The 17738-nt window shown below is 42.9% G+C and overlaps 1 protein-coding gene across 1 annotated transcript; it reads left to right on the top strand.

The window, feature by feature from the left end:
• Positions 1 to 17054: 17054 nt before the first annotated feature.
• Positions 17055 to 17528, top strand: LOC118755855. Its single transcript, XM_036490666.1, has one exon. The coding sequence runs from the start codon at positions 17055 to 17057 to the stop codon at positions 17526 to 17528; it is 474 nt and encodes a 157-aa protein (XP_036346559.1).
• The last annotated feature ends 210 nt before the right edge of the window (positions 17529 to 17738 follow it).

Genomic DNA, 17738 nt, shown 5'->3' with positions numbered 1-17738 from the left:
TTTTTCAGCCGCGTTATTGCTATACGTACCTCGTCATAGTCAGGCGGTGGAACGTCGACTGCGGGCTCGGGTTCTTCTTCTCCACAACTTTCCGTGCTGCTACCATTTAGTAGGGCGGAAAAGTGTTCCCTCCATAATTTAAGTACGCTCTGGACATCAGTTACTAGGTCGCCATTATTGTTCTTACAGGAGTGCGCCCCGGTCTTTAAACCTTTAGTAAGTCGCCTAACTCTCTGGTCAAATTTTCGGGCATTCCTCCTGTCGGCCAACATTTCAAGCTCTTCGCACTCACGTATTTCGGCCTCTCTCTTCTTGTTGCGGCAAATACGTCTCGCTTCCCTCTTCAGATCCCTATAGCGGTGAATAAATATTGATGAATTCCTTAGCCACACTGCTCAAAAAATCTGAAAGCCCGGTACATAAACAATATAAATTCAAGGCCGTATTTAAGAAAAATCTCCTAAATTTGACAATTTTAATGCGATTGCAATTAATGAGGTATCAGTTTATTTGAAAATAGATTTAATTTTAGACAGTACTACATATTTTGAAATTGTGGAAATTATCAATGGTCAAAATTTAAAAAATTAAGAGAAATATGGGTTTTTTTTATTTTACCCCATAAAAAATCCCAACAAGCCAAGGCCGAAAATAGATTATTAAATACCATTTTGAAGGCCTATATATCCTCTTCTCAGATGATATTCGATCTTTGAAATCGAGTCAAAAATAGTCATTCAAAAACTCATAAATCTACAAAACCGTATTTTTTAACCTAAATCGACAGGTCGCGACCTCTAAATGACCTTTAAAATATCTATAAAAATAGGCAATAATATTTCCCATAAAAACGAATAAAATTAGGGGGTTGGGTCCTGAAATTTTCAAAAAAAAAAAACATTTTCGATGAGCACCCTAATGTACATAGTATGCACATAAATAAATTTTTTTTGAACCTGCGTTTGAAAATGTATTAAGGGAGTTCATGATTTGTAGCATTTTAGATGTTTTTTATCCCATTTGGCCATAATGCGTGGTTTGGTTGAAAAAAATGCGCCAGATAGTTTGATGAATATTTGCGACCATGTTGTGACAGAACTGTTTGAAAGTGAGCAGTCAAATCAACATAAAAGAAACCAAATAAAATTATAGTTTAAAAAACTAAAACCTCGCTATTATAATTTGCATTCGTACTGTCATTAGGTATGAGAATAGAAATCGCTGCATCTTTTAGGCGCATCAATATTACATAGTTACATCCCGAGCTAATAAAAGGGAGATAAAAAACACTTTTCAGCTATCCTGGAGGTTAACTCTTGATATTGGCGCAGTAAAGCTAAGCGTCAAAAGTTAAAAAAATGCTTTCCTAGCACAGCAACAGCAGTTTTTTAGTGTATTTTTTACTTTTTTAAACACTGTTTAGTACTATAGTAGAGTTCAATTTTATTTGCCAAAAGATTAAATTTATTTGCCAAAAGATTAATTTTATTTGCCAAAAGGTTTAATTTATTTGCCAAAAGATTAAATTTATTTGCCAAAAGATTACATTTATTTGCCAAAAGATTAATTTTATTTGTCAAAAGATTAAATTTATTTGCCAAGAGATTAAATTTATTTGCCAAAAGATTAATTTTATTTGCCAAAAGTTTAACTTAATGTGTCAATGCTTTATTTCGTGAAAAACGTGAACTGTAAAACTTTGCTACATTCATATACATACCCAGTCAGCAAAAAAGCCGAAAACCGATCCGAAAAAGGACAAAAAAGTGGATGAAGTGCGGATTTTTTTCCATTTATTGATTCCATTTCCGGATACTTTGACGATCCGTTCAGTATGTGAAACGGATACGTTTTCGGCTGTTTTTTCGTTCAATACGCTTTCCTTCTGCACTTCACAGATATTTTTCATGGTTCAAAAGAAATAAAATAAAATTAGGAAGCGCCTGACGGAATTCGAACCCGGCACCTTCTGGAAGCTAACGAATAGCGGCACACTCTGCACGCTCAGCCACTGCCGGCTACGCATGTATGCTTTCAAATGTTTAGCTTAAGCAAATAAAATACAATTATTGCTTTCAAATGACATCATCTTTTTCGAACGTTTTCCGGATACGAATATTTATGATAACTGTAGGAGTTTTTTGTATGCGTTTTGGGATACGGAAATTTGAACTAAACTGCACTGTCGGCAAAATTTACGTTTCTTTGCTGGCTGGGTACATACACATTCACATACACATCCATTCCCAGCCAGCAAAGAAACGTAAATTTTGCCGACAGTGCAGCTTAGTGGGAAAACGTCGTCAAAGTATCCGGAAATGGAATCAGTAAACGGACAAAAATCCGCACTTCATCTACTTTTTTGTCCTTTTTCGGATCGGTTTTCGGCTTTTTTGCTGACTGGGTTAGCATCCTTTTTGCTTTCTTTTGATTGGTCGAACGTGTTTACAGTTATTTCTGTTTTGACATTCTAGGTTTCTCAAGCAACAATAAAATACATGGCAGGGATGAAAAATGAAAATTTCAGATTGTACCTAATATCATAAAATAAATTAGGGATGTGCTGGATAGGGATTTTGCCGGATAACCGGATACCATGTAAAAAATAACAGCCGGATTCGGATATCCGATCGGATATCCGGTAGACCGCTGCCCTCAATTAATTTCGCAATATTAGTTTCATTTTTTTGTAAACGAGCGACAAAAGAACGCTCAACTCGGGTAAAATTTCCTTTTAGCTACTTTAACGATTCCGTAGGTATCTGGCAAGAAACATGTGATTAGTTTAATGGGATTTAGATACAAAAACCGAAACAAAAATTTCCCTACCACTTTCCCATTAAAAACTCACAATATTTAAAGCAATTTTTTAACTTAACAACATTACCCTTCAGGTCGCATATTTTTAACCGACCTGGCTGAACTCGGATAAATAGCCGAGTTTGTGTTGTTGCTTTGAATGTATTTCGTCATTTTAGCGAGTGTTCTTGTAGCTCAGTTGCAAAAGAGTGCATCTATTGTTATATTAGTTTTTTGTTTAGCGACATATTTATAATCAGATTATCTGCTTTTTCGAGCTAAACTGTGCAATACGTAATTAAGAATATAAAATTTATCCTCTGAAATCCTAGTTATAAAATAATCGTCGTACAGTTTCTTAAGTAAAAACACTATACGCTGATTGCCAAAAAATGCCTACAGCTGAAATTTCTTTTTTTCTTTCATTTCTATTACAATTAATTCAAAATACACTAACCCACTGAACCAAAAACACCAATACACTAACCAAAAACACACCTACAGCCTACAAAACACACACCTACAGCCTGCCCTGAAAAACGGTAATACCTTGGTTATAATGCACGGGGCGAATCGTACTAAATCGCGGCGAATTCGTAAGGATCTAATGATTTTAGATGCTTCCGTTTTACATTGCGTTCAAGTGCATTATAATCGTTTGAATTCATTGCCCACACAATAGATAATTAAGTGACAGTTCACGCCGTTCCGTTACTCCCATTATAATCCAGGCATAAGAAGAAGAGTTACGTTACTTATGGAACTGTGCGATGAAAATAATCCTCTATTAAAAATATAACTTTTTCGTCTGCAACCCTGATTTGGTAAATAGAGGAAAAACGTCAAAGATAAAAGATAAACCGCCGGTAAGCAAAAACGCCACGGTGATGCATTTTTACTAAAAAATGTGATGCAAATCGAACTATTTGAATGCTTGCATATCACCCCCTTCCCGCTTTTTTCTGACATCAGTAAAGCTAAAAACTGGGTTGATGAAACCGGTCGAATCATATGAAAAAGGCCGAACTCCAGTGACAGCGTCTATTGAAGAGAGAGCTCACCAGGATATTTGGCAAAGCTCTGAGGAAATCGTCAACGGTTCTGATGCCTATTCCAGTTTTTATAGTGTAGCCATGGGCAGACAAGGTAGTGACCGCACATGAAAAAGGCAGCGATTTATAAATGGAGAAATATTTACAACTATCCCTTATACCCAGGCAAGGAGATCCTTTAATTTGGTGGAAGCATAGTCGCAAAGAATTTACAAATTTGTTTACTCTGGCAATGAACTATCTCTACGCACCACCTTCCTCAGTGAGCTCAGAAAGACTGTTTAGTGCATCCTTAGTTGTTGCCCGATAATGCGGAAACGCTTCATTTACTAATCAAAAATATAAAAAATTTTAGCTTCAATTACTAATTAGATACTATTGAATATGATTATAAAAATACAAGAAAAAAATAAAATTCTGAACTAGGTTTTTAAATTGAACTTCCATAATCGAAATCCGGAAATCCGGCCGGATTTTAGGCAGTATCCGACCGGATAGTCGGATAACAGAAAAATGGTCGGATAAGCCGGATTCCGCATATCTACCGGATACCCGGCACATCCCTAAAATAATGCGGAATGCAAGTCTGCACGGTGGTGGCTCCTTGCGGCGGCTGCGGCGACGTATGATGTGGACTGGAAATCTGCTGCGTTGCTCCTGCTTGGATGGTGGTACGACTATGACCGGCAAGCGGGAGTCAAAAGGCGATGGCGAAAAGGGCAGCAGATCGGCAAATATCACGGCGGCTCTACCAAACACAGTTTCCCGAAAGAATACAAGTACTTTGCGCGGTACAAAAGTGTTTATTTACAACTTCGATTAATTAAAAGTAGTACTGCGAGTATATATATCAAACGAGAATAATTTCAATAAAAGGATTACAACTTTATAAGGTTTTGTGAGCGCTCGATTGTGTTGCAGAAAAATATGTGTGTGTATCTACTTTTTTTTCTTTTGTTGACATTTTGTCAACCTAAAATGTCAGCTGCGCGCTGCTTTACCTATGCGCGTTGCCAACCACGCATAATCATAAAATACTTCAAATTTTACAATTCATGGTATTCACTAATTACAATGTTTTTTCAAGTTAAGCAATTCAAAGGCAAGAGATACAATATGTACGTAGATACACGTTAGATAATTCAAAGGCAAAAGATACAATATATAAGTAGATAACAATTCTAAAGCAATTCAATTTTAAAAATAGTTCATGGCTGCGACGGTTGAACGGCATGCGTCGCTCGTTTAACCATCCTGCCGCCCGTAGACGCGCTAAGCGGATAAGCTGCACTCTAGCTCCCTTAGTTTACGGATCGCCTCCTTGACTAACATCCGTGTCGCCTTGCCTCTACCTGCCATGTTACGCACTTTATTTGTGGTGCGCTTGACGATGCGCGCGTGCTGGAGATGCTTAGATTTCTGGTTCGCGTTACGCCTGACGTTATAGCGGCGTGGCCGGTGCGAACGGTTGGCTCCGCTTCTACGCGGAGCTGGTGCTGAGTGCGGTGGCGGATGCTTTGAATGAGCAGATTTGCGGTGAAGCAGGGTATGGTGGCGCTGGCCGCGAAGCTTGCATACGCCAACGGAGAGGCATTCGCTGCTGTGGTGTGATAATGCCAGGCAGTTTGTTCACAAGTGATGTACACGGGCGATCAAATACCGTTGCGCTGGCTGCATTGCGCGGAATGGCTGGCACACACGCAAGGCGTGGTGACGCGCACACGAGCGGCATCGCTGGAAGTCCGCTCCCTCGTCCTCGTGCTGCGACTCTGGAACCTGGTCGCCCATCATGCTCTCTGGCTGCGGTGTTTTCACGTGGCGAAGTGCCGGTGTCGGAACGCCGATAATATTGCGCGGTGCTGGATCGGGACGGTACTGCTACTGCCAGTTTCCATCTGCAAGTAGGCCGTTAGAGGTAGACTATTAGTGGGAAGTCTACAAGACAATTGGAGAAATGTGGGATTAGAATATTTATTCATAAATACATAAGTACAATTAAATTAATTCGGGATGAGAGAATTTGTTGGCACAAGGGTTAATGTATTTAACTAGTGCTCGGTGTCGGTCGTCAGAGGGGCGTCGCCCGTGGGCAGTGGGCATATTTTAACTATGGGGCGAGTGAGGGTGCCGGACTGGGTGCGGAGATCTACAACACGAAAATGTCCATCTTTGCTATGGTGTACCTTTTCGATGCGACCCAGACGCCGCTCAGTGGGAGGGAGAGCATCATCAACAATGAGGACAAGTTCACCGACTTTTGACTCAGACTGCGGGTTTTTCCATCGGTACCTTTTTTGTAGATCTTTTATATATTCTTCCTTCCAACGTTTACCAAATTCGTGGTGTAAAACTTTTACTTTCTCCCACCTGTTAACCAGATATAGATTTTGGTGATTAATTTCTGGTAGGGCTAAGAGTGGGGCGCCTCGTAAAAAGTGAGCGGGAGTTAGTGCGGTGAGATCTGTTGGATCTTGCGATAACGCAGAGAGGTGCCGTGAGTTCAATACGGCTTCTATCCTAATTAAGAGAGTGGTGAACTCTTCAAACGTAAATTTGCTGGGTCCGGCAGTCCTTTCGAAGTGCATTTTGAAACTCTTGACTACGGATTCCCACAGACCACCCATATGGGGAGCGCTGGGTGGAATGAATTCCCAGATGATGCCTTGAGGAGAGTATTTATGTATGACATCTTGTGATACTTCTTTTAAGAAAGCGAGAAATTCCCGTTCCGTCGCTCGTTTGGCCCCTATAAACGTTTTACCATGATCGCTCATCATTTTAGCGGGATAACCACGACGTCCGACGAAGCGGGCAAATGCGGCGAGAAACGCATCCGTGGTGAGATCGGAGCACATCTCAAGGTGGATAGCTTTTGTCATAAAACATACAAAAACAGCCACGTATCCCTTCACCATGGTGTGCGATCTTAGCAGTGAGGCCTTTAACTGAAAAGGTCCAGCAAAATCGACACCCGTAATTGTAAAGGAGGCGAATATGTACACCGCTCCTGAGGTAGGGCTGCCATTAGTTGCGAGCGCGTTTGCTGCTTATGGACGGTGCAGGTTTTGCATTGAAATATGCATTTTTTAAGGAGGGGCTTGAGCCTAGGAATATAAACTTCCTGCCGTATCACTTGTTGCATAAGGCGGAGTTCTGCATGGAGAAGCAGTTCGTGCAGGAAGCGTATGAAGAGAACAGCGAATTGGGATTTTTCGGGGATAATTATCGGTTGGCGTTCATTATACGTCAAGGTTGAGTGAGCTAATCGACCGTTGACTCGTAGTAAGCCATTTTTATCTAAAAACGGGTTGAGTGGAAGAATGAGCTTCGCTTGTCTATAGGCTTGGAATTGGCTAAACATGCCTTTTCACGAGGAAAATACCGAGTCTACGTTAACGCCATGAGCCTGTGTTTTGCATAGCGGAGGTCGTCGTGCGAGAGGGATGGGGAATGTATACCATGTTCTCCCCGTACTCGATTTTTCAAGTTATTCATGAATTTAAAGGCATATGCCATAACCCTGAGGGCGCGCGAAAAGGAGGAGAAGCGATTTAGTATGTCGGGATCGTCTTCGGTGGCATGGAGTGCCTCGACACGGCGTACTTCAGGCGGGGTGATGTCTCGGGCTGGAGATTTTGGCCAGTCTTCCGGAGGGCTAGCGAGCCAAGCTGGACCATTCCACCATAAGGAGGAGTTACCCAAGTCGATGGGTGTGCACCCCCTCTTGTGCCCATATCAGCGGGTTTTACGTTGCTGCGCACGTGCTTCCAGGTGGCGTTCCCGACCAGATCGATAATCTGCGCGGTTCGATTGGAAACGAAAGTTTTCCACATGCAGGGTGGCTTTTCTAGCCAAGCCAGGACTATTTCAGAATCGGACCACATGGTTAATTCTCTATCCGCGAGTTTGAGATGGGACTTGACAACGGCAACTAATTTGGCCAAGAGAAGGGCCCCACATAACTCAAGACGGGGTAGACTTGTGGTTCTAAGAGGCGCCACTTTACCTTTCGATACCAGCAGGTGGGAGGAAACACGGAGGCCTTCTGTGGTTCGAACATAAATATTTGCGCAATAGGCCCCAGAGGCGTCGCAGAAACCGTGTAACTCGACATTTTGGTCCGGGATATAGTTAACCCAGCGGGGTATTTGGATGTTGGGGATTGTTTGCAAGTTGTTTGCAAACTGTATCCATTTGAGGAGGCGGAGGGGTTTGACCTGTTCATCCCAGTCAGTACCATCAAGCCATAGCTCTTGCAATAAAATTTTGGCTTGAATCATTATTGGCGTAAGCCACCCTGCAGGGTCAAAAAGTTTCGCAACGGATGAGAGGATTTGCCGCTTTGTTCTTGCCGACGATGCTGGGATAGACTCAATGGTATACGAGAATGTGTCGTTTAGGGCATTCCACTGAATCCCGAGTGTTTTTGTAGTACTGGTTTTTCTCGAATTCGAGAAAGTTTGTGTCCAGCAAGTCTTCTTTCTTTATAGTTTTGAGAATGTCAGGGTGATTGGCCGTGATTTTTTTTAAGGGGAAGCCTGCTGAGTTTAGTGCTTCAATTACTTGGGATAGCGATTGAGTGGCAGAGAGTAGGTTATGACCGCCAGACAGAATGTCATCCACATAAGTTTCACTATTTAATATAGGGACTGCCAGGGGATGGGCTATTTCCACATCTTGAGCGAGTTGGTGGAGAGTGCGTATAGCGGGATAGGGTGCACAGTTTACACCGAAGGTGACAGTTTTTAATTTGTAGTCTCTTATGGGACTATTTGTGGATGACCCGAATACTATTTTTTGGAAATCTTGGTCATCTTTATGAAGTAATATTTGTCGATACATTTTTTCAAAACAAATTTGTACATTCGCCATTTCAAGATCAATAGCATTAAGTCTGGTTGGAGCGTTGGTCCGGTATATAAAACGTCATTCAGAGAGAGACCAGAACAAGATCGTTTGGATGCATTGAACACCACTCGTACTTTTGTCGTTCTTTTTTCGGGTTTGATAACCGCGTGGTGAGGGAGATAGAACGACATGCATTTGTCTTCTGAGTTTTTGTCATAGGAAGTCGTTTCTTCCACATGACCAAGGGAGAGGTATTCTTCTAAGATGCCGTCGTAAAGGGTTTTCAGATCACCCTTCTTGATTATTGACAGCTCCATGCTGATGAATTGCTGGAGAGCCGCGGTCCGGGATGAGCCCAAGGCAATTTTATCTGGGAAGTTGGGCTTAAATGGGAGCCGGACTATATATCGACCATCATTTGTGCGAGTGGTAGTGGCTGTATAGTAGGCTTCGCACTCCTTGGAGTGGTGAGATGAGCCTTTGGAACTTCTTCAAGTTCCCAAAACCTTTTAAGTTGATTGTCCAAGTATTTATTGGATATTTCTTCCACCTGAGTGGAGAATGATGCCACCTTTTCGGGAATCTGACCACTTAAGATCCAGCCGAATATGGTATTTTGTGCTAACCAGTTATGGGAAATCTTTTCGATACCTCGTAGCATGATTTGGGGGATAAGATCACTGCCTATTACTATCTCTATTTGAGCTGGAGAATGGCAGTTTGGATCTGCTAATTTGAGATGTGACCATGTTTCTCTTTGGGCGTGGCTCATTTGGAACTTTGGGAGAAGTCTGGTTAGTTTTGGCAACACTATAGCTTGAGCTTTTTTTTAGTACTTTGATCGGCGGAGACTAAGATCAGGGAGCATAGTTTATTAGACGTTTGAACCACCCTTCCCCCCATTCCAGAGATTTCGAAGTTTGATTCTTGGCATGGGAGTCTTAATTTTGTTTGGGCCTTTGAAGAGATAAAGCTCCGTTCGGACCCTTGGTCAATCTGGGCTCTTAATTTCTGTGTTCTACAGACACAATAGCCGTTGGGAGCAGTACCTTGTTATCGTTTTCCGAATAAAAGGACTGTACTAGTGTTGTGCTCGAACACGATGCCGGTTCATTAAGGGCTTCCGAATGACTGGTGGCTTGTGAGTTGGGACCGTTAGACAGTGTGGTTGTATGTTGCGAAGTCGTTCTGTGGATTCGATCATCATTTTTATTTGGGGTAGATGCTACACTATAGTGGAGTTTTGAATGGTACCGATTTTGGCAATGAAGGCAGGTGTTAGTGCTACTACAATCTTTTATTAAGTGTGTCTGAGAAAGGCAATTTTCGCACAGACTTTTATCTTTCACAAACTTTGTGCGATCTAAGATAGACAATTTTTTGTACTTGTAGCAGTTATTCAACGTATGCGTAGGGTGTTTGCACATAACACAACTGTAAATTTTGCGCTGCTCTGTCATATGGGAGTTGATATGCGTTAGAGATCTGTTATGAGAGTTTTGGGATTGACTGGGTTTCGAAAAGGATCTATTTTGTAAAACCGGCCGTCTTGAGAATGATCTATTTGGGGGATTTTATCGGGGCTTGGCTGGTCGCAATTGATCCACCCTTTCCACCATTTCATACCGGGTTGTGAGGAACTGGTTCATTTGCGACCACTTTGGAAGGTCTTTACATGAACTAAGAGATTGTTCCCACAATGCCACGGTATTTTCGGATAGTTTGGATGTCACCAAATATATCAATATAGGATCCCAACTCTCAGTGGAAATTTGTTGAGTTGCCAGAATTTGCAGGCAGTTGTTCACTGTGGATTGAAATCTTTGAATTTCTTCGCTACTCTCAATTGGAATTGTTTTAAGGTTAATTAAAATTCTTATTTGATTTTCAACCAATACTCGTTTATTCTCATATCGGGACCTTAAGGCTTCCCACGCAAGTTCAAAATTATCGTCACTCAATGGGAATTGTTTTACAATCTGGCCGGCTTTTCCTTGCGTTTTGTACCGGAGGTGGTACAATTTTTGTGCTTTAGTGAGTTTTGGGTGGTTTATGTAGACCGCAGTGAACATGTCACGGAAAGATTTCGCAGATTAAAAATTTAGTTTGTAAACCACAATTTCGTTTTGGGGTGTGTCACGAGAAACAACGAAAAAAAAATTTGTCCTTTTAGTATTAAGGGTTTATAATTATTTTGAACCGTTCGGAGAAATTATATTGTATTTACAAAATTTTCGTGAAGCTAGAGGTTCGTCTTGTATTACTATATCCGCTTTGTGATTATGAGGGAGCGCGTTTGGGTGTGAGCAAAAAGTTTTTTGGGCCCTGACTATGTTTATCACCGAACTGCACTAATGTAATGTATGTGAATATGTATATACAATTATAAACATGTATGGGTATATGTAATTTTTTAATAGAGAGGGGGTTAGTATATTTTAATAACACTCTCAAAGGAAATTCGGCAAGCAATTATTTAATTGTACTTTATGTATTTTATGTCGAGCCTTCTGCGTGAAGCAGATTCACATTTATTATGTGGGAATGGGTTTAATTAAATTTTTTCCACGCTGGCATTCGCATAAAGGCACTGTTCGTATATAATGTATGCACATATACACAGTAGTTATTTATTCTTTTACTTTTGCGTGGAAAAAGAAAAGAATAAGTAACCAAGAGAGATGTGTATGTATGTACGTTTTATATATGTAGATATTATATACTGGCTAATCGCGAACCGTTCACTTTTTTGCCGGGAACCGTGTACTTTTTTGGCGGGAAATCGAGCAAAGGAAATGTACATATATATGTACGGAAGTTTTCTGTAACGGAATGAGAGCACCGTTTCTATAAAATTTATGCCATTTTTCTTTAAAGAACAAAAATTTATGTATATGTGATTTTCTAGATTAAATCACTTTTTATGTGTGCACTAGGGTTAGTAAGCAATTCAGATTCTTACTCACGGTTTATATGGGATACTTGTATTTTTTATATTCCAACGGTGCTGGCTCTTTGAAGGCGACGCTTGGGGCGTATGGTAATTTCTCGCGCTGCTGGCTTTGCAGTGGGCGCTGGACACGGGGGCTGGTTGTTGTGGGCACTGGGGAATGCAAGTCCGCGCGGTGGTGGCTCCTTGCGGCGGCTGCGGCGACGTATGTTGTGGACTGGAAATCTGCTGCGTTGCTCCTGCTTGGATGGTTCCGCAGACGACTATGACCGGCAAGCGGGAGTCAAAAGGCGATGGCGAAATGGGCAGCAGATCGGCAAAGATCACGGCGGCTCTACCAAACACAGTTTCCCGAAAGAATACAAGTACTTTGCATGGTACAAAAGTGTTTATTTACAACTTCGATTAATTAAAAGTAGTACTGCGAGTATATATATCAAACGAGAATAATTTCAATAAAAGGATTACAACTTTATAAGGTTTTGTGACTGCTCGATTGTGTTGCAGAAAAATTTGTGTGTGTATCTACTTTTTTTTTTGTTGACATTTTGTCAACCTTAAATGTCAGCTGCGCGCTGCTTTACCTACGCGCGTTGCCAACCACGCAAATTCATAAAATACTTAAAATTTTACAATTCATGGTATTCACTAATTACAATGTTTTTTCAAGTTAGGCAATTCAAAGGCAAAAGATGCAATATGTACGTAGATACACGTTAGATAATTCAAAGGCAAAAGATACAATATATAAGTAGATAACAATCCTAACGCAATTCAATTTTAAAAATAGTTGCGGCGGTTAAACGGCATGCGTCGCTCGCTAAATGAGACAGATTGTACCTAAAAAAAGTTACATCATTCATTTGCAGTTTTTTTTATTAATTTTATTTAAAACATGAATACAAAAGATGGATGTACTTTAAATATGATAATGTTTTTTTTTTTAACTGAGCCTATTGTTTAAGCCGCCGCTTAAACTTAATTCAGCGGCCGTGCGCGCATCCTTTGGCCGCAGCGGTGTGAACTCCGAAAAATGATTAACGAGCGCGCACGGCCGCTTCCCATCATCGTGCCAAATCAGCGACACGTTAGTTCAGCTAACATCGTCGGACTACGCGCACGCGCCCCATGAAAGCTAGTATTTGGGAACTCCTTTTAAATGTTCCATTTTGTAAATTCTATAAGTGAAAACATAATCTTTAATTGTTAAAAAAAGCTCATGAATAAACTGAGGTGAACTTTGTAAATTTAAAGTTTAAAACTGAAGTATTTTCCTTCAAACGTAAATTAAAGTGTAGTGAGGTGAGTGCGAAGGGACCAAGCGAGCGAATTATTCATGGTCCTTCGAGCCGGATACTCGCGGCTTATTTTACATCCACTAGACGACAAGTCGTATAGGGGAGCCAGGATGTTTAAGCGACTTATGCATTTCCCGCATAAACAAAGAACAGCGAACACACACGCGCACTTGTATTGCACTCCCGCCCAAAACCAAGTACAGCGAATAAACACACGCACTTGTGTTTAAAAATAATTCGCTCGTTCTTCATTGGGTATGAATTTTTTTATGCACTTCTCAACTGCCGCAGAACAAAACCTACTAAAGTAGTTAATTGCTGGCACCCCAATTCATGCTCAACAAACTTGCTTGATGCATCACAACTCTCTCGCGGTTGTCTCACGGGGCTCTGTATTGCCTTCGGCATACAGAGGTGGTACAAGAGCTACCATTGGCCACAGCGCCTACCCAATTTTTGAACTTAAAAAACTAACCGGTGCTCAACACTCGGGTTGACGCACACCCCCAAAAACTCTTACAGAGTTTAAGCGGCAAAGCCACAGCGCTACAAGCCGTAGGGACGCTGCATGACTTACAACCATGCAGAGGTGGTAACTGATGGTTATCATTGGCTCCGACGCCTACCCAAAACATTTTTGCTTTAATCCATTTTTATGCAAATAAATTCATCCTAGCCCTGCCCTCACACTGAGTTAATCATGGTCCTTCCTTCGAGCCGCAAAAACATCTGGTTCAGGAAAATCCCTGAATGACGTGTTGCACACTGGTCCCACACTCCAGCCAGATCTCATGCTGCTCATTTTGCAGTGGCGAATGCACAGATTCGTGTTCAATGGCGACATTGAAAAAATGTATCGTCAAATACTCGTCCATGAGGACGATAAAGATTTTCAGCGAATCTTGTTTCGCACGTGGGCTGACTCTCCTGTCACCGATTATAATCTTAAAACCGTAACGTTCGGCGTTAATTGTGCACCATATCTCGCTATCCGTGCCCTGCATAAATTAGCAGATGATACGATAGCGACATTTCCCTTGGCTGCCACAATACTTAAAACCGAAACGTATGTGGATGACATCCTATCCGGAAGTCATGATATTGACAACGCCACTGAATCACTTCTTCAAGTGATCAAAGCGCTTAAGTCAGCTGGTTTCATACTCAAGAAACTAACGGCCAATCATCTGGCCATTTTAGAAAAATTTCCAAAGGAGGATCTTCTCGACTCCAACTTTTTGAAATTTGAGAGCGCTTCGCCAACCAAAACTCTTGGTATACAATGGAACGCACTCACAGATAAATTTTCATACACCATTCTGCCTGCATCGACATCGAATGCCGTCACAAAGCGACAAATTTTATCTTCTGTCGCAAAACTTTTTGACCCGGCAGGATGGCTGTCGCCAGTGATGATTCAAGCAAAGATTCTGCTTCAAGAACTTTGGCTGGATGGCGTTGATTGGGACGAATGTGCCAAACCCATAGCTTTGGCAAAATGGCAACAGTTCGCAGAAAATTTGCCAGCCATATGCTACATCGAAATCCCTCGATGGGTTAACTTCACTCCGGGGCAAGACAGCCAAATCCACGGGTTTTGCGATGCCTCGGAAAAAGCATATTGCGCTGCGATTTACATCCGCGTAGATGCTAGCAACCAAAGATATTCCACTCTCTTGGTTGCAAAAAGCAAAGTCGCACCATTGAAGACGGTAAGCTTGCCACGCCTGGAGCTGTGTGGTGCAGTCTTACTCGCAAAACTGGTCGAAACTGTTCGAAAACAGCTCAAATTGGAATCGTGCAACACATTCTTTTGGTCAGATTCAGAGATTGTGCTAGCTTGGCTTGAAAAGCCACCATGTACATGGAAGACGTATGTATCCACTCGTACCTCCCAAATCCGGGAATATTTTCCAACCGGTACATGGCGCCATGTTGCCAGCCAAGATAATCCAGCCGACCTCGGCACCTGCGGGTGCAAACCGCAGGATTTGGCGAATTCCCCACTCTGGTGGCACGGACCAAAATGGCTCCCTTGCCACATGGATGCATGGCCAAGGTCAAAGGCGTGCAGTGCATCTCCACCAGAAAAGCGCAAGGTGGAGGTATATCACGCGCTCGAAGAAGAGGTCGATTTTCTTGATCGCTTTTCTTCCTTCTCTCGAGCACTTCACGTGACTGCGTACATGTTCCGCTTCGTGAGCAATGCACGCAACAAATCAAAGGGGTTAGCTACAATCACTAATCCACATCTGACGCAAGAATGATAGAATACAAGATTGCGCCGATCAGAGAGGATTTTTGAGAATAACTTTTGTGTGACGTCACACTGGTGCAATTGCGAGAGAGAAATGCCAAAACGTGAGCAAGAATGGAAGAAGAAGAAAAAATGTTGCAAGGAAAACGTAAACAAGTTGCACAAGTGTGACGTCATGCAAACCACGATTCTGTCAAATTCGTTAAGAGAGGAATAGCGGTCCGAGATCGGCGCAACCTTTGTATTCTCTCAATCGTGCATCTGACGCATAACGAATTTCAATATGCAAAGATACGTCTTATAAGCGCAGCGCAATCACGCCATTTTCCGAGCGAAAAAAGCGCTTTGCAAGATAAAAAGCCACTTAACAAAAAAGGTCATCTTCTTGTTCTCAATCCTTCATTGGACAAAGACGGACTTCTACGGGTTAATGGCCGATTAGCACATTCCACATTGAGCTATAATGAAAGGCACCCAATAATTCTCCCTACCGAATAGAGGTTCTGCCAGCTATATTTGGAGTTTTTACACTCGCTGCTTCTTCACGCAGAAACACGATTAATGCTCCAAATGGTAAGGCAAGAGTACTACATACCAAAGCTAAAACCTCTAATTAAAAAATGCATTTTTCAATGCAAAGTGTGCACGCTTTACAAGCAACAAACACGCACCCAAATAATGGCCGCTCTACCCCCTGAGCGCTGCAGTTTCTCACTCCCATTTTCAACAACGGGAGTAGATTTTGCTGGACCATTCCAAATTAAAGCATCGGTGCTAAGATCTACAACCCTTATCAAGGGATACGTTGCAGTTTTTGTCTGTTTTTCCACAAAGGCAGTGCATCTCGATCTATGCTCGGATCTTACAACCGAGGCCTTTCAAGCAGCATTCGCCCGCTTCGTTGGCTGACGAGGTTTCCCCTCAAAAATGATGAGCGACAATGGAAAAACGTTCATTGGCGCCCAGCGCGCAACAGAACGCGACTTCGTTAAATTTCTTAACGAATGTTCCGCAGTCATTGTCAAAAAATATGCCCCTCAAGGCATCAACTGGCAATATATACCACCCAGCGCCCCCCACATGGGCGGCTTGTGGGAATCTGCAAGGAAAAGCTTTAAAATCAATTTAAAGAAAACTGCTGCAACCCACAAGTTCACTTTCGAAGAATTCACGACGCTTCTGGTGCGAATTGAAGCAGTCCTCATTTCGAGGCCTCTATCCGCACTTTCTCAAGACCCAGCTGATATGACAGCACCCACTCCGGGTCACTTCCTTCGAGGTGCACCGCTATTGGCCATTCCCGAGCCTAATGCGGAAGACCTCTCTCTACTAAACCGGTGGGAGAAAGTCAAAGCACTTCACCACCAATTAAGTCGCCGCTGGAAAGAAGATTACCTCAAAGATCTTCAGAAGAGATACAAGTGGAAAACCCCACAACGCGATCCTCAGCCAGGCGACATTGTCGTGATCAAAGAAGATTCGCTCCCCCCACCGAGTGGCGATTGGGACGAATCGAAAACGTTCGCCACAGCCCTGATAACCTCATACGTGTCGTGGAAGTCCGTACACAAAATGGAGTTATCACGCGGCCACTTGTCAAACTGTGCTTCCTTCCAAAAGCACAATAAATAATTCTATACATCTTTTCCTTTTGTATATTAAGGGTCTTAACTTCCCGTTTAAATATTGTACCCAAGTACTTCTCGTTTCTCTGCCTTTGCTTCTACTTCCAGATCGAAGACATCATGGCAGCACGGAAGGCATGCCCCCTGGCGGAAACGGACAATTGTCTCCAATGTAGGCTCTGCCACCGGTACCACGCCTTGCGGACGTGCCCGGCCTTCAAGGCGATGAAGCCGCCACAACGGTTGGGAGTAGCCCGCGCGCAGGGCTACTGCGTCAACTGCCTTGCGCTCACCCACACTACCGGGGAATGCGACTCGCTGGGTAGTTGCAAGACCTGCGGGCTAGCGCACCACACGCTGCTGCATGTGGCAGCCAACACCCATGCGCGCACGGGGCCAAGGGAACAGGGGCCCAAGAAGAGAAAACCGGCCACAAAGGCCCCAAGGAGCGTCAAGCGGCGCGCACCGCCGAAGAAAAAGGCGCTGAAGAAGGCGCAGAAGAACCCGCGCAACCAGGCGCCGCAACCGCCGCGCAAGAAGACCGCCCAACGGACGATCGCGCGCACTCCCCAAGGCTTTCAAACGTCCAATTTCCAGGGCCGCACTACCCGCCGCGTCCTTGGCAACACGATCCGCGCCCTGAAAGAGCTGCAGGAGAGGCTCAGCAACGCATTCCTGCAGGGCGGGGACGATGTTTAAGCCGCCGCTTAAACTTAATTCAGCGGCCGTGCGCGCATCCTTTGGCCGCAGCGGTGTGAACTCCGAAAAATGATTAACGAGTGCGCACGGCCGCTTCCCATCATCGTGCCAAATCAGCGACACGTTAGTTCAGCTAACATCGTCGGAGAGCGCACGCGCCCCCTGAAAGCTAGTATTTGGGAACTCCTTTTAAATGTTCCATTTTGTAAA

This window comes from Rhagoletis pomonella, unplaced genomic scaffold (assembly GCF_013731165.1).
Source record: "Rhagoletis pomonella isolate Grant_MI unplaced genomic scaffold, Rhpom_1.0 Rhpom_scaffold_00002, whole genome shotgun sequence".
Classification (NCBI taxonomy): Eukaryota; Metazoa; Arthropoda; class Insecta; order Diptera; family Tephritidae; genus Rhagoletis; species Rhagoletis pomonella.
Note: the sequence above shows the minus strand (reverse complement) of the source record. Positions and strands in the feature narration are given on the sequence as shown.